The 13,373-nt window shown below is 41.8% G+C and overlaps 1 protein-coding gene across 1 annotated transcript; it reads left to right on the forward strand.

The window, feature by feature from the left end:
* Positions 1–7,228: 7,228 nt before the first annotated feature.
* Positions 7,229–8,701, forward strand: LOC134211356 (carboxypeptidase B1-like). The gene is made up of 3 exons (XM_062688142.1): positions 7,229–7,385; positions 7,452–7,667; positions 7,725–8,701. Exons 1-3 carry the CDS (start codon positions 7,315–7,317, stop codon positions 8,674–8,676), a joined length of 1,239 nt encoding a protein of 412 aa, XP_062544126.1. The 5' UTR covers positions 7,229–7,314; the 3' UTR covers positions 8,677–8,701.
* The last annotated feature ends 4,672 nt before the right edge of the window (positions 8,702–13,373 follow it).

Consider the following 13,373-nt stretch of genomic DNA (forward strand, 5'->3'; position numbering starts at 1 on the left):
CAGGCATTTGGCGTCAGTGACGATGTGGCGTGTCGTCGTGCTCGAGGAATGGTTCGACTGGGAGCATCTTCCGGATGGCAAGAGCTATGGAGCTCTACGGAACAAAAAGGCAGAGACAGAATAAAAAAAAAACTTTAAAGAAAGAGAAAAAAACAAACAAAATATTAGATTTTGATGTCAGAAGCACAAAGAAAACTATAAATGGCCTGCATATAGACAACATCACGATCTCTCGAAACACCTCGAACTTCCCTGAAGGGTTGTTTACCTCGGGCCACAAGAGTATCCAATAATTGCTCTCTGGAGGCGTCATTTTCCGAGCAGGACCAAACTACGTGATCGATGTCATCATAATCGGCTCCGCACCTACATAAGTTGCTATCGACGTGGTTTATTCTGTACAGATGTGCGTTTAGTGAATAGTGATTAGACATAAGTCTCGACATTACGCGAATGAAGCCTCTACTTAAGTCCTCACCTCTGAACCACGCTCGCCCAGAAACTTTTGGAACTATGGAAAATAGCCACCGTCCAAGTTCGTTGTGTGTCCAATTTTTTTGCCAACTTTGAAGAGTACTCTGACGGACTAATGGGAAAAACTCGTTGCTCGAGAATTGTCTATCATAAACCTCACCTTCCTGTGCGCCCACCTTTGCCAGCGAGTCTGCCTTCTCATTGCCGTAGATTGAGCAGTGAGAACAAATCCAAACAAAGGTAATCTTGAATGATCTTTCGACCAAAACACGCATCTGCTCTCTTATGTTTGTAAGAAAGTAAGATGCGTGCTTAACAGGTTTCATCGACCGGAGTGCCTCGATAGAACTAAGACTATCCGAGAAGATGAAATTAATGGTCTACGGGCAATTGTTTATTGTTTATTGTTTACTGACGTTCAAGCAGAGATACAGTATTCAAACCGTATTCGCTGGAATTTACATTGTAGGACACGCTCTCTAGCAACTACTGAAATCATGAGTATTTCTGAGAAATACCAAATAAAATTCCAAATCATTCAAAACTCATAAAATCAAGAGTTTGGTTTAGTCAAATATACTATATTAACAATATGATTCACTCTCACGAAATTTTGGCGACTCCGCATGTGGCGCCATCCGTGCCCAAAAGGATCGATACACGCTGAAACTAAACTACCCTAAATATGAGGATCGTTAAACACACACACTTCAAAATGTCATCACAAAAAAACTAGGGATGCCTGATGTTTTTGTGGGCACATAATCGATTAAAGTTAATCGAATGCCAAAGGAAAATTGAATGTTGTAGCAGAATTGTGGTAGACATGTTTTTGCCAATACGTATAAACAATTTGATGTTGTTTCTCGTTGAACTGTATCCAACGGAATGGTACCGCTGGTGCACCATATTGAAAATGACACGATGAAACATTGGGAAAGCTAAGAGGTTGCAGTTGAAGGAAATATTCTTTATTCTCATCTCGCAGTATACTGTAACACATTTATTGATTTTTTTAGTTTTAATTCAAAAATATTTTGAGGCGTTTTGGGAAGTAACAATTTGAAATCTACACTTATATATACATATCGTACTGGAGTTCATTCAAGCATTTTTGCTATTTATATTGACCTTACGAACATTTAGTTCCGATTACGAGCTTGTTGCCAGCCTAGGGCTGCAAATCTCTCTAATAAAGATAAAAAAAAGCTTGTTGCGACAAAATACAACAGCCGAGAAAAAAACAGCACAATCGCAATAAAATTTATGTAGAATGTGACAGTAATCCAGCTGAAATTTGACAGTAATCACACGGTTTAAACATATACGAACGAAGCACAAAAATTCGTCGTGCTTCTGGGTGAATTCGTGAATGAATCAAATTGATTATGATATGCAGCAGTGTAGGATACAACCAGTACTGTAATATGTCGTGATCGTCATAAGATAGAGAGCAAAGTGCTATTTTCTATATCAAGCGACCAAATGAAAGAATCGTGGGTTCTTTGATCAATTTCGCATGAAAGGCAGTCATGAAAGGATGTTGTGCTTTATTTTTAAATTAAAATTTCTAAATTATTTTAATAGATATATGCGAAGAATAGTGACTAGTCGATAAATTAATCATATTCCTTTAATTCACCGAGTTGAAAATGGTAATAAACACAAAAATAAAGCAGATATTGCACACTTTCATGCCCTGTCACGGGACAAGTATTTGTTGAGATTTTTGTAGCATGCCATTCATCCTTCGCGTTTCTATAGATATTGAAAGGGGCAGGTATGTAAACATCGCGTGACATCTCTAATTGAAAAAGAGAAATTCCAGTACTGGATACAACACTATTATTGGCCCTATTAAAACAATTTTCAAGGAATATCAAACTAAAATGTATTTCCACAATGCATGAAAGGCTACAAGAAGTGCTTTTGTATAATGAATAAGGCAAACTGGTTTGGTCTGTGGTTTTGCTAATGTTCATGCAATTTGAATATGAGTATTCTGCTTCGTCGAAAATTTTTACAACAGAAGTTTCATTCTTCAGTAAATAATGCATTAAATGAGAATAATTTTGGCTCTTGAATTCATATGTTTTATTTTTATTTGATTAGTACGTGAAACATCGTCACACGCTCGAAATAATAGAATTGGAAATTATATTTTAAATTGTTTTTATTCAATTATAGTTTGGCCCGTGGGGCTGGGGATGTAATTTTAGGAACAACCGTAAGACCTAACTGTATCGACACTATTCAATGTGAATATACACCAAAGCCAAAAATCGTCCATCTTGGAAACCATGTGCTTTTCCAATATTTTTTTCAAGAGCACGAGCTGAACGCATAAAATGAAACAATGACAGATTTCTATTTACTTTTCATGCTGGATTAATCAAACTTTAATTGCAGCACTGCACAAATATTATTATGTCAGGTTTCGACTTTTGGAAATAGGAGTAAAAAGCAAGTTGTGAATTTGAAATCCACAATGGGCTTCATTGTATAATCACTCACTAAAAAGCCTTGTTTTCCATTAATTTGCGTAATTTCTGTTGAGTTTCAAATGCCATTCTTCTGAGAGCTAAGCACCCAGTGTTGGGAAAGCTCAAAATCCCAAAACTCATGTACGATTCAAATCACGAGTTAGTTGAAACGCACCAAAATCAGTACCTTAAAACTCATAGCTGAGTTGAATCATCCATTCTAATCATAGGAGGTTTTCTTTTGTTCTCCTTCGTTAAAAACAGTGAATTGACGTTCTGACATAGAACAATGCTAGGATTTTTTTTTCAAATGGGTGTATTTTATTCTGCCATTGATTCTTGGAACGGCGATTGTTGTCTTCATTCAAACTATTTTAGTGAACTTATTTGCCTATCAAAGAGAATAAAAAGAAAATGAGTGAAATGATGCGATTTAGCATGAAAAACTCATGCATTCTTTTAAAATCGATCGATGATTGAGATTTGTGAATAATTTTACCAACACTGAGCACCATAAACTTGGTGTTCGGAAGATTGTTGCTTACTTTTTTTCTGCTGCTACCAGCTGGGACGTCACTCCGTTCGTAACTCCGACAACAATCGCTGCTGAATAAGCGTTATATTAGGAGAAAGATTAGGTCGGTTGTCGGCACCCTTTTGTCCTTGGTTCATAACTTTCGCCCAAATGAATAAAGGTGTTATTTTTGCATACTAATGGAAGCCTATATGTATAAGCTAATAACAGGTGAAAAAATTTGATTTATTTTATCTTTCTGAAAAAATTAAAATTAGTTTTGTTGAGTGTTGATATTATGCCGTTTATAAAAAGGTAGTCGGTTGTCGGCACCAAAAAAAAACGACTGTAAACGAAAAAATTTAACTGTTGGCGTTGAATCTATGACAAAAAGTCGAAAGACAAAAGGTCGAAACGACAAAAGGTCGAAAGACAAAAAATCGAAAAGAAAAAAAGCCGAAAGGACAAAAGGTCGATAGGGACAGAAGGTGGAAAGAAACAAAAGGTCAAAAGGGACAAAAAGTGAATAAAGAACAAGTTGATCAATTCCCAAAGAATTTGACAGAATGATGATTCAATAGGAATAAATATTGTCTGTTATCTTGAAAATCTTATTGTTAAAAAAAAGTTAAATTCTGAGCAACTTTTTGAATAACAAACTCTGGATAAAGTTTCGAAGGTGAACTAGGATAACGGTACCAATAGTGGAGGTATTAGTAGATCCACAAAAGAAAATTTTTTAAAAAATATATAATTAGGGGAAATTTACAGCTTTAATATCTCAGCCAATAGAATTTGCTAACAAAAGTGAGATTGATGTTATTTATCAACATCAACTTCTAAAACCCGCATGTGATGCTTTCATTTCTGGCGGTTACTAAATGTTGCTTTCAGCGCATATACGTTTGCACTTGGATGCTGGAAACTGTGGATAAACAAACTTGTTGAATACTAGCTCTGGTAATGTGTTTATTTATTATGAGTGTCATTCTCGAGTACGTCATCTGCATTGTTGTTGTCTATGGTATAAAATCAACAGTCATAACAAAGTGGAGTATCAAAGAATACAAACGTGTAGTGTTATTCACGGAATGGAAATACCACACTAGCTAATGCCTTCAAATAATTTTTAATCTGAATGAAATTGAATCAATATTTTCTAACGCGCAGCAAGCATTTCCTCGTATGCGGAACAGCTTCTACTGTTGGAGCAGTTGGAGCACAATTTATTTTTCTCTATATAATGAATGAAAAAAAATCGATCATCAAATTTTATGATCGATTTATTCAGAAAAGTATGGGCATCCCTTCACTGTCCAATGTCATCTTTTCAACTGCATGACTGTCACTGTAAGAATCTGTTCAACTGCATGACTGTCACTGTAAGATGGAAGGAAGATTTGCTAGAATAAACAAGAAGAAAACATGTTTAGATTCCTCTTTGCTCGCTAGGTGATGTTGTTATCACCGGCAAATGGTTCGCCATTTCGTTGTATGGAAAAGCTCGAAGTGAACCATATTGTTAATATAATATATTTGGTTTAGTTTTTCCTGCAGATTTAGAATGTTTAAACACACTGAAGTCGGTTTTTATGCAGGAGATACGTACCGAGTAAATTGGAAAAAAATCCATGAAAAACCGCGTTAAAAACAAAACCTGGTTCTTCAATTAAACCCCATCCCAAAATTCACGCAAATTGTTAAAAGTAATTACAGTTTGCGCAGATTTTTCCTCGACTTTTTCAAGTTGGGCTGGTGTGATAAACATTTGACACATTAGTGAACACTTTGTGCAAAGCATGTTGGCTACAAGACTATTAGTGCCATAGGCGAACTTACACATTTTCATTTACTTTATTAGAGTGATTTATAATTCTTTTTTAAGCTTATCAAACTTATTAAATCAAGCTTATTAAACTGCCGCTAATCGCAAGTTGAGCACATCTGTATATGGGCCTCCATATACAGATGTGCTCGACTTGCGGTTATCGGCAGTAAAGTTCTACTACATTTAATTAGATCATGCTCAAGAACTGCCGTTTTCGTTGTGTATTTACATCTATTTCATCCATCATCAATTTTGAAACATATGCTGTGCATATGCACAGCCAAGATCTTTAACAAAAACATGATTTCGTATGCAAACAGTACTTTTTTAAATTACAGAACAGTGAAAGTCAAAGTAGTCAACCTTTGTCATAAAAAAGGGACGTTAAATCACATTGATCATTTTTTTCTAAGCAGATTTTTTAGCTGTGCTTGATTGACTGGTACACATCGTAGTTGCTAGGGTGGGTGTAAAAATCATCGCCATAGAACAACTATTTGTTAAAAATATAAATAAAAGGCATGAATGTGATGTTGATATGTCAAGCGAAAGGTTTCCCTTCCTGCTCCTTAGAGCAAATCTGATAACCGCATTGAAATTCTTCATAGTACCCATATTGGCTTAATCCATAATAGAAACGCATGTACCAGTTGTGGCACTATTATTAATTTTGGTTCCGTATTTTGGCAAATCCCATTGTTTTCTTATTTATCGTGTCATATGAATATGGTTTACTGATCAGAAAACATTTTGAGGTGATATGATGTGCCACTTGGTGTATAAGGCACTAGTTTTAGAAATTTTAAATACATTTATCTAATCCAAGGTGTGTACTCAATTTTGCGACTGACTGTACATGGATACTAAAATCCGGTAGAGTTTTTTTCCGAGGTATAAGGGTACTTTAGAAGGAGCTGTTTATGAAAGAAAAAAATGGTTCAAGCATTTTTACATTGCTACGTGTAAAAAATCCATTTGAGTATTTTTTTAAACGAGAACAATTTTATTTAGGAAAAAAAAACTACTATTTATTGTAAATTTCCAACCCTTTTGATAAAAAAAAATCGTAGTTTAGTTTAACAATTTGCATTTTCAAATTCAATATCATTGAGAAAACTATAATGCTAACTTGTTGTTCGCGTATGAAAAACTCATGATTTCTTTACTAGCAGTTTCTACATTTTCTATGAAATGTTTTTATAGTCAATCTTTCCCTTCCACTTGGAAAAAATCGAATCAGCGGAATTCGGAGTAAAAGTGGATTAGTGAGAACTATTTGTTTTAGAGTACGCTCTAAAACAAATGTAGCGAATATGGCGTCATATGCGTTATCGAAGTAATCACAAACGTGACATCATGCTTGTTGTGTTCAAGAAAAGAGAAAACATCTTCACCAAGTTATGGATTCTACAAACTTTAGCCGTTATTTCTTAAATTTTACTTACAATTTTGTCCCGATACAATAAGCTGTAAAAAAGCAATTTATTAGCACGTTGACATTAATGACTTAGTTTCAACTTTAATTTCTTCCAAGTACTCTATTGAAATAACATCTACGCCTTTGTTTTGCAGTTCACAATACTTTATATTTTGCTTTGAACTTGTAATGCATATGTTGTTAGACCATCTCAAACGTCGATTATCATCGCAATGGTCTTCCGACTACATTTAGAACTTACATATAAACAATGACTAAGGCTATAAAAATAACTCAACATAGAAAGCATATGGAAGAAATATTTAATTCCCCAAATCCCATACTATCCAACTTTCATACAGAGCTGGGCTCCCGTACACGCGAGACCCAGATTGAAGTGCACTCAATAGTCTGATCCCTTTGTAAACACGACTATCGTCGAATAGTTGCCTTATCGCTAATCACTCAGTAATTGCACATACTGTATATAAAAGAGCATCCACCCTTGCAATATTATCGCTAGTCTTATTTCGTGCACCGATTGCATCGCTTGTCGTGTGCAATTTTCGTAATCACTCGCAGCAGATCAGATTGGAAAATGATTCCAAGGATAATTGTGCCTTTGTTAGCAGTGCTGGCCGTCGTAGCTGCCCGGCGATCGTATGAAGGGTAAGATCGGATAAAGCTTTCGAAAGTAGTTCAAACGTGAGGGAAATTATCGGAAAATTCTTACAGGTACAAGGTGTACGGAGTGGTACAAGAAACAGCAGAAGAAGCAGAAATTCTTCATCAGATCCAGCTGGCGAACCCGGATTTGGACTTCTGGCACCTGAGTAAGCAACTAGGTGATGAAGCAAAGGTTCTTGTCGCTCCCAAAGACCAGCGATCGTTCCTCATCAAACTCGTTAAAAATGGATTACACTATCAAGAAATCATTCCAAATGTGGAGAGGTAAACTGCAGCAACTTGAATAAATATAAATGATCTAACGATTTTTCATAATTTCAGTACTATTGCTCCCTACAGCGAACCGCTGCAACGTGGCATTCACAAGGACGGCAATATTTTGAACAGTTATCTTCGACACGATGAAATCAATGCTTATTTGCAAGCCCTAGCACTGAAACACTCTTCTCTGGTTAAGGTCCAAGAAGCGGGAACATCACATGAAGGTCGTTCAATCAAGACAATCACGATCAACGACAAACCTGGCAATGCGGTAGTTTTCCTGGACGCCGGAATCCATGCTCGCGAGTGGATCGCACCATCCACTGCGTTGTACGCAATCCAGCAGCTCGTGGAGAATGCCAATGAAAACCAAGACGTTCTTTCGAACCTAACCTGGGTTATTATGCCCGTTGTGAATCCCGATGGGTACGAGTTTTCACATGAGTCAGACCGCTTCTGGCGTAAGACACGGAAACCGGTTGGCAGAGCCTGCAAGGGCACTGACGGAAATCGCAATTTTGATTTCCATTGGGGAGAAGTTGGAGCATCCAATCAAGGTTGTGCCGATACTTATCGTGGGGAAACGGCATTTTCCGAGCCGGAAACCCAAGCTGTCCGGGATGCTGTGCTTAAGCTGAAGGGAAGTTGCAAGTTCTATCTGTCATTGCACTCGTACGGAAACTACATACTCTATCCGTGGGGGTGGACCAGTGAGCTTCCAGAAACCTGGCAGGATATTGATGAGGTAGCACAAGCTGGAGCAGCCGCCATCAAACAAGCCACCGGAGCAAGATACACGGTCGGTAGCTCAACCAATGTCCTGTACGCTGCAGCAGGTGGAAGTGATGACTGGGCGTTTGCTGTTGCAGAAGTACCTATTTCGATCACCATGGAGCTGCCCGGTGGAGGAAATGGTGGATTTAATCCTCCTGCCTCTTCGATTAAGAAAATTGTTAAGGAAAGCTGGGTGGGCATCAAAGCAATGGCTCAGAAGGTAGCCCAGAAGTTCTGAATAAATGAATCGAAACTAGTATAAACTAAGTCCTTTATTTGTTGTGCCCTGGCCAGTGAAACTCCGGTAATGCAATATTCGAAAACAATGGGTGATGCAATGCGATGGGACGTTATCACCACGCATTTAGGAACACTAACAATTACCTTGTTATAGCTGCGCCTAACATTGAATACATTGATCAGCGCTGGAGTCGTTCACAGTCCTCAATCGAATAAAATACAGCTTCAAGTTATCAACATATAGGGGAACGGTTCGGCACTTCATCTCATAGCTCCTATTTCCATCCCATCAAAAACAAAGCACTGGAAAAGAATTTGATTTGTTCTTTATTTTAGTGATTTTTTCCAGCAGTGAGCACGCATGTTAGCAAAAAGAAATGACATGATTGATATATGTTCAGTGAGATGGAAAATGGAACAGTTCCCCTATGTAAAAGCTTACAAGCACCTCGAAGTAGCAACGCAACGTGACGTCGTTGAAGAACAATGCAAACAAGAGAGGGCCGAGATTACTACCTTGCAGGACCCCAGAAGTTTTAGAAAAAGTAGTAGTAATAGTGAAAAAGTAAACGAAACAACAACAAAAAAATGGTAAAGTAGAAAAATAGGACATACGGAGAATCCAAGTCGTGATAACTTACAAAGAAGTATACGGTGGTAAATTTTATCAAAAGCAGCCTTCAGGTCTGTGTAGACGACTTCGATCTGTGATCAATGTGAATTCCATGAAATTATCAATAATTTCTAACGTTACGACGGTCACCAGTTTTGTATACCGGCATCACTACAGATTGTTTCAATTCAATACGTAAAGAAACTTTTCCCTAAATGAAAGTTCAGAAGAGTAGCAGTTCTTCATCTTCAATGCTACCACTATGACCATTTTTCTTCAACGGAGGAGGCTTCTGAGCCTCTAAAAAGGAGGCTTCTGAGCCTGTTAAAAACTTCCGAGCCTCTTGAAAGGAGGCTTCTGTGTCTCTTGAAAGGAGGCTTCCAGCCTCTTGAAATGAGGCTTGAGCCTCTTGAAAGGAGGCTTCCGAGCCTCTTGAAAGGAGGCTTCTGAGCCTCTTGAAAGGAGGCTTGAGCCTCTTGAAAGGAGGCTTCGAGCCTCTTGAAAGGAGGCTTCTGGAGCCTCTTGAAAGGAGGCTTCTGAGCCTCTTGAAAGGAGGCTTCCAGAGCCTCTTGAAAGGAGGCTTCCTGAGCCTCTTGAAAGGAGGCTTCCAGAGCCTCTTGAAAGGAGGCTTGAGGCCTCTTGAAAGGAGGCTTCTGAGCCTCTTGAAAGGAGGCTTCCGAGCCTCTTGAAAGGAGGCTTGAGCCTCTTGAAAGGAGGCTTCTGAGCCTCTTGAAAGGAGGCTTCTGAGCCTCTTGAAAGGAGGCTTCCTGAGCCTCTTGAAAGGAGGCTTCTGAGCCTCTTGAAAGGAGGCTTCTGAGCCTCTTGAAAGGAGGCTTCTGGAGCCTCTTGAAAGGAGGCTTCCTGAGCCTCTTGAAAGGAGGCTTCCGAGCCTCTTGAAAGGAGGCTTCTGAGCCTCTTGAAAGGAGGCTTCTGGAGCCTCTTGAAAGGAGTCTTCTGAGCCTCTTGAAAGGAGGCTTCTGAGCCTCTTGAAAGGAGGCTTCTGAGCCTCTTGAAAGGAGGCTCTGAGCCTCTTGAAAGGAGGCTTCTGAGCCTCTTGAAAGGAGGCTTCTGAGCCTCTTGAAAGGAGGCTTCTGAGCCTCTTGAAAGGAGGCTTCCTGAGCCTCTTGAAAGGAGGCTTCTGAGCCTCTTGAAGGAGGCTCTGAGCCTCTTGAAAGGAGGCTTCTGAGCCTCTTGAAAGGAGGCTTCTGAGCCTCTTGAAAGGAGGCTTCCTGAGCCTCTTGAAAGGAGGCTTCTGAGCCTCTTGAAAGGAGGCTTCGAGCCTCTTGAAAGGAGGCTTCTGAGCCTCTTGAAAGGAGGCTTCCTGAGCCTCTTGAAAGGAGGCTTCTGAGCCTCTTGAAAGGAGGCTTGAGGCCTCTTGAAAGGAGGCTTCTGAGCCTCTTGAAAGGAGGCTTCTGAGCCTCTTGAAAGGAGGCTCTGAGCCTCTTGAAAGGAGGCTTCTGAGCCTCTTGAAAGGAGGCTTCTGAGCTCTTGAAAGGAGGCTTGAGCCTCTTGAAAGGAGGCTCTGAGCCTCTTGAAAGGAGGCTTCTGAGCCTCTTGAAGGAGGCTTCTGAGCCTCTTGAAAGGAGGCTTCTGAGCCTCTTGAAAGGAGGCTCTGAGCCTCTTGAAAGGAGGCTTCCGAGCCTCTTGAAAGGAGGCCTGAGCCTCTTGAAAGGAGGCTTCCTGAGCCTCTTGAAAGGAGGCTTCCTGAGCCTCTTGAAGGAGGCCTGAGCCTCTTGAAGGAGGCTTCTGAGCTCTTGAAAGGAGGCTCTGAGCCTCTTGAAAGGAGGCTTCCTGAGCCTCTTGAAAGGAGGCTTCCAGGCCTCTTGAAAGGAGGCCTGGAGCCTCTTGAAAGGAGGCTCTGAGCCTCTTGAAAGGAGGCTTCTGAGCCTCTTGAAAGGAGGCTCTGAGCCTCTTGAAAGGAGGCTTCTGAGCCTCTTGAAAGGAGGCTTGAGCCTCTTGAAAGGAGGCTTCTGAGCCTCTTGAAAGGAGGCTTGAGCCTCTTGAAAGGAGGCTTCCTGAGCCTCTTGAAAGGAGGCTTCTGAGCCTCTTGAAAGGAGGCTTCCTGAGCCTCTTGAAAGGAGGGCTTCCTGAGCCTCTTGAAGGAGGCTTCTGAGGCCTCTTGAAAGGAGGCTTCTGAGCCTCTTGAAAGGAGGCTCTGAGCCTCTTGAAAGGAGGCTTCCAGAGCCTCTTGAAAGGAGGCTCTGAGCCTCTTGAAAGGAGGCTTCTGAGCCTCTTGAAAGGAGGCTTCCTGAGCCTCTTGAAAGGAGGCCTGAGCCTCTTGAAAGGAGGCTTCTGAGCCTCTTGAAAGGAGGCTTCTGAGCCTCTTGAAAGGAAGGCTGAGCCTTGAAAGGAGGCTTCCGAGCCTCTTGAAAGGAGGCTTCTGAGCCTCTTGAAGGAGGCTTCCTGAGCCTCTTGAAAGGAGGCCTGAGCCTCTTGAAAGGAGGCTTCTGAGCCTCTTGAAAGGAGGCTTTGAGCCTCTTGAAAGGAGGCTTGAGCCTCTTGAAAGGAGGCTTGAGCCTCTTGAAAGGAGGCTTCTGAGCCTCTTGAAAGGAGGCTTCTGAGGCCTCTTGAAAGGAGGCTTCTGAGCCTCTTGAAAGGAGGCTGGAGCCTCTTGAAAGGAGGCTTCCTGAGCCTCTTGAAAGGAGGCTTCTGAGCCTCTTGAAAGGAGGCTTCTGAGCCTCTTGAAAGGAGGCTTCTGAGCCTCTTGAAAGGAGGCTCTGAGCCTCTTGAAAGGAGGCCTGAGCCTCTTGAAAGGAGGCTTGAGCCTCTTGAAAGGAGGCCTGAGCCTCTTGAAAGGAGGCTTCTGAGCCTCTTGAAAGGAGGCTCTGAGCCTCTTGAAAGGAGGCTTCTGAGCCTCTTGAAAGGAGGCTCTGAGCCTCTTAAAGGAGGCTTCGAGCCTCTTGAAAGGAGGCTTCTGAGCCTCTTGAAAGGAGGCTGAGCCTCTTGAAAGGAGGCTCTGAGCTCTTGAAAGGAGGCTCTGAGCCTCTTGAAAGGAGGCTTCTGAGCCTCTTGAAAGGAGGCCTGAGCCTCTTGAAAGGAGGCTTCTGAGCCTCTTGAAAGGAGGCCTGAGCCTCTTGAAAGGAGGCTTCTGAGCCTCTTGAAAGGAGGATTTGAGCCTCTTGAAAGGAGGATTTGAGGCCTCTTGAAAGGAGGATTTGAGCCTCTTGAAAGGAGGATTTCAGGCCTCTTGAAAGGAGGATTTGAGCCTCTTGAAAGGAGGATTTGAGCCTCTTGAAAGGAGGCTCTGAGCCTCTTGAAAGGAGGCTTCCAGGCCTCTTGAAAGGAGGCTTCCTGAGCCTCTTGAAAGGAGGCTTCTGAGACTCTTGAAAGGAGGCTTCCAGAGCCTCTTGAAAGGAGGCTTCCTGAGCCTCTTGAAAGGAGGCTTCTGAGCCTCTTGAAAGGAGGCTTCCAGGCCTCTTGAAAGGCGGTTTCAGAGCCTCTTGAAAGGAGGCTTTTGAGCCTCTTGAAAGCAGGCTTCTGCGCCTCTTGAAAGGAGGCTTCTGAGCCTCTTCAAAGGAGGCTTCTGAGCCTCTTGAAAGGAGGCTTCCGAGCCTCTTGAAAGGAGGCTTCTGAGCCTCTTGAAAGGAGGCTTCTGAGCCTCTTGAAAGGAGGCTTCTGAGCTCTCTTGAAAGGGAGGCTTCCTGAGCCTCTTGAAAGGAGGCTTCTGAGCCTCTTGAAAGGAGGCTCTGAGCCTCTTGAAAGGAGGCTTCCGAGCCTCTTGAAAGGAGGCTTCTGAGCCTCTTGAAAGGAGGCTTCTGAGCCTCTTGAAAGGAGGCTCTGAGCCTCTGAAAGGAGGCCTCTGAGCCTCTTGAAAGGAGGCTCCTGAGCCTCTTGAAAGGAGGCTCCTCAGCCTCTTCAAAGGAGTCCCCTGAGCCTCTTGAAAGGAGGCTCCCAAGCCTCTTGAAAGGAGGTTCCCGAGTCTCTTGAAAGGAGGTTCCAGAGCCTCTTGAAAAGATGCTCCCGAACCTCTTGAAAGGAGGCTCCCGAGCCCCTTAAAAGGAGGCTCCCGAGCCCCTTGAAAGGAGGCCAGGCCTCTTGAAAGGAGGCTTCTGAGCCTCTTGAAAGGAGGCTCCTGAGCCTCT

This window comes from Armigeres subalbatus, chromosome 2 (assembly GCF_024139115.2).
Source record: "Armigeres subalbatus isolate Guangzhou_Male chromosome 2, GZ_Asu_2, whole genome shotgun sequence".
Classification (NCBI taxonomy): Eukaryota; Metazoa; Arthropoda; class Insecta; order Diptera; family Culicidae; genus Armigeres; species Armigeres subalbatus.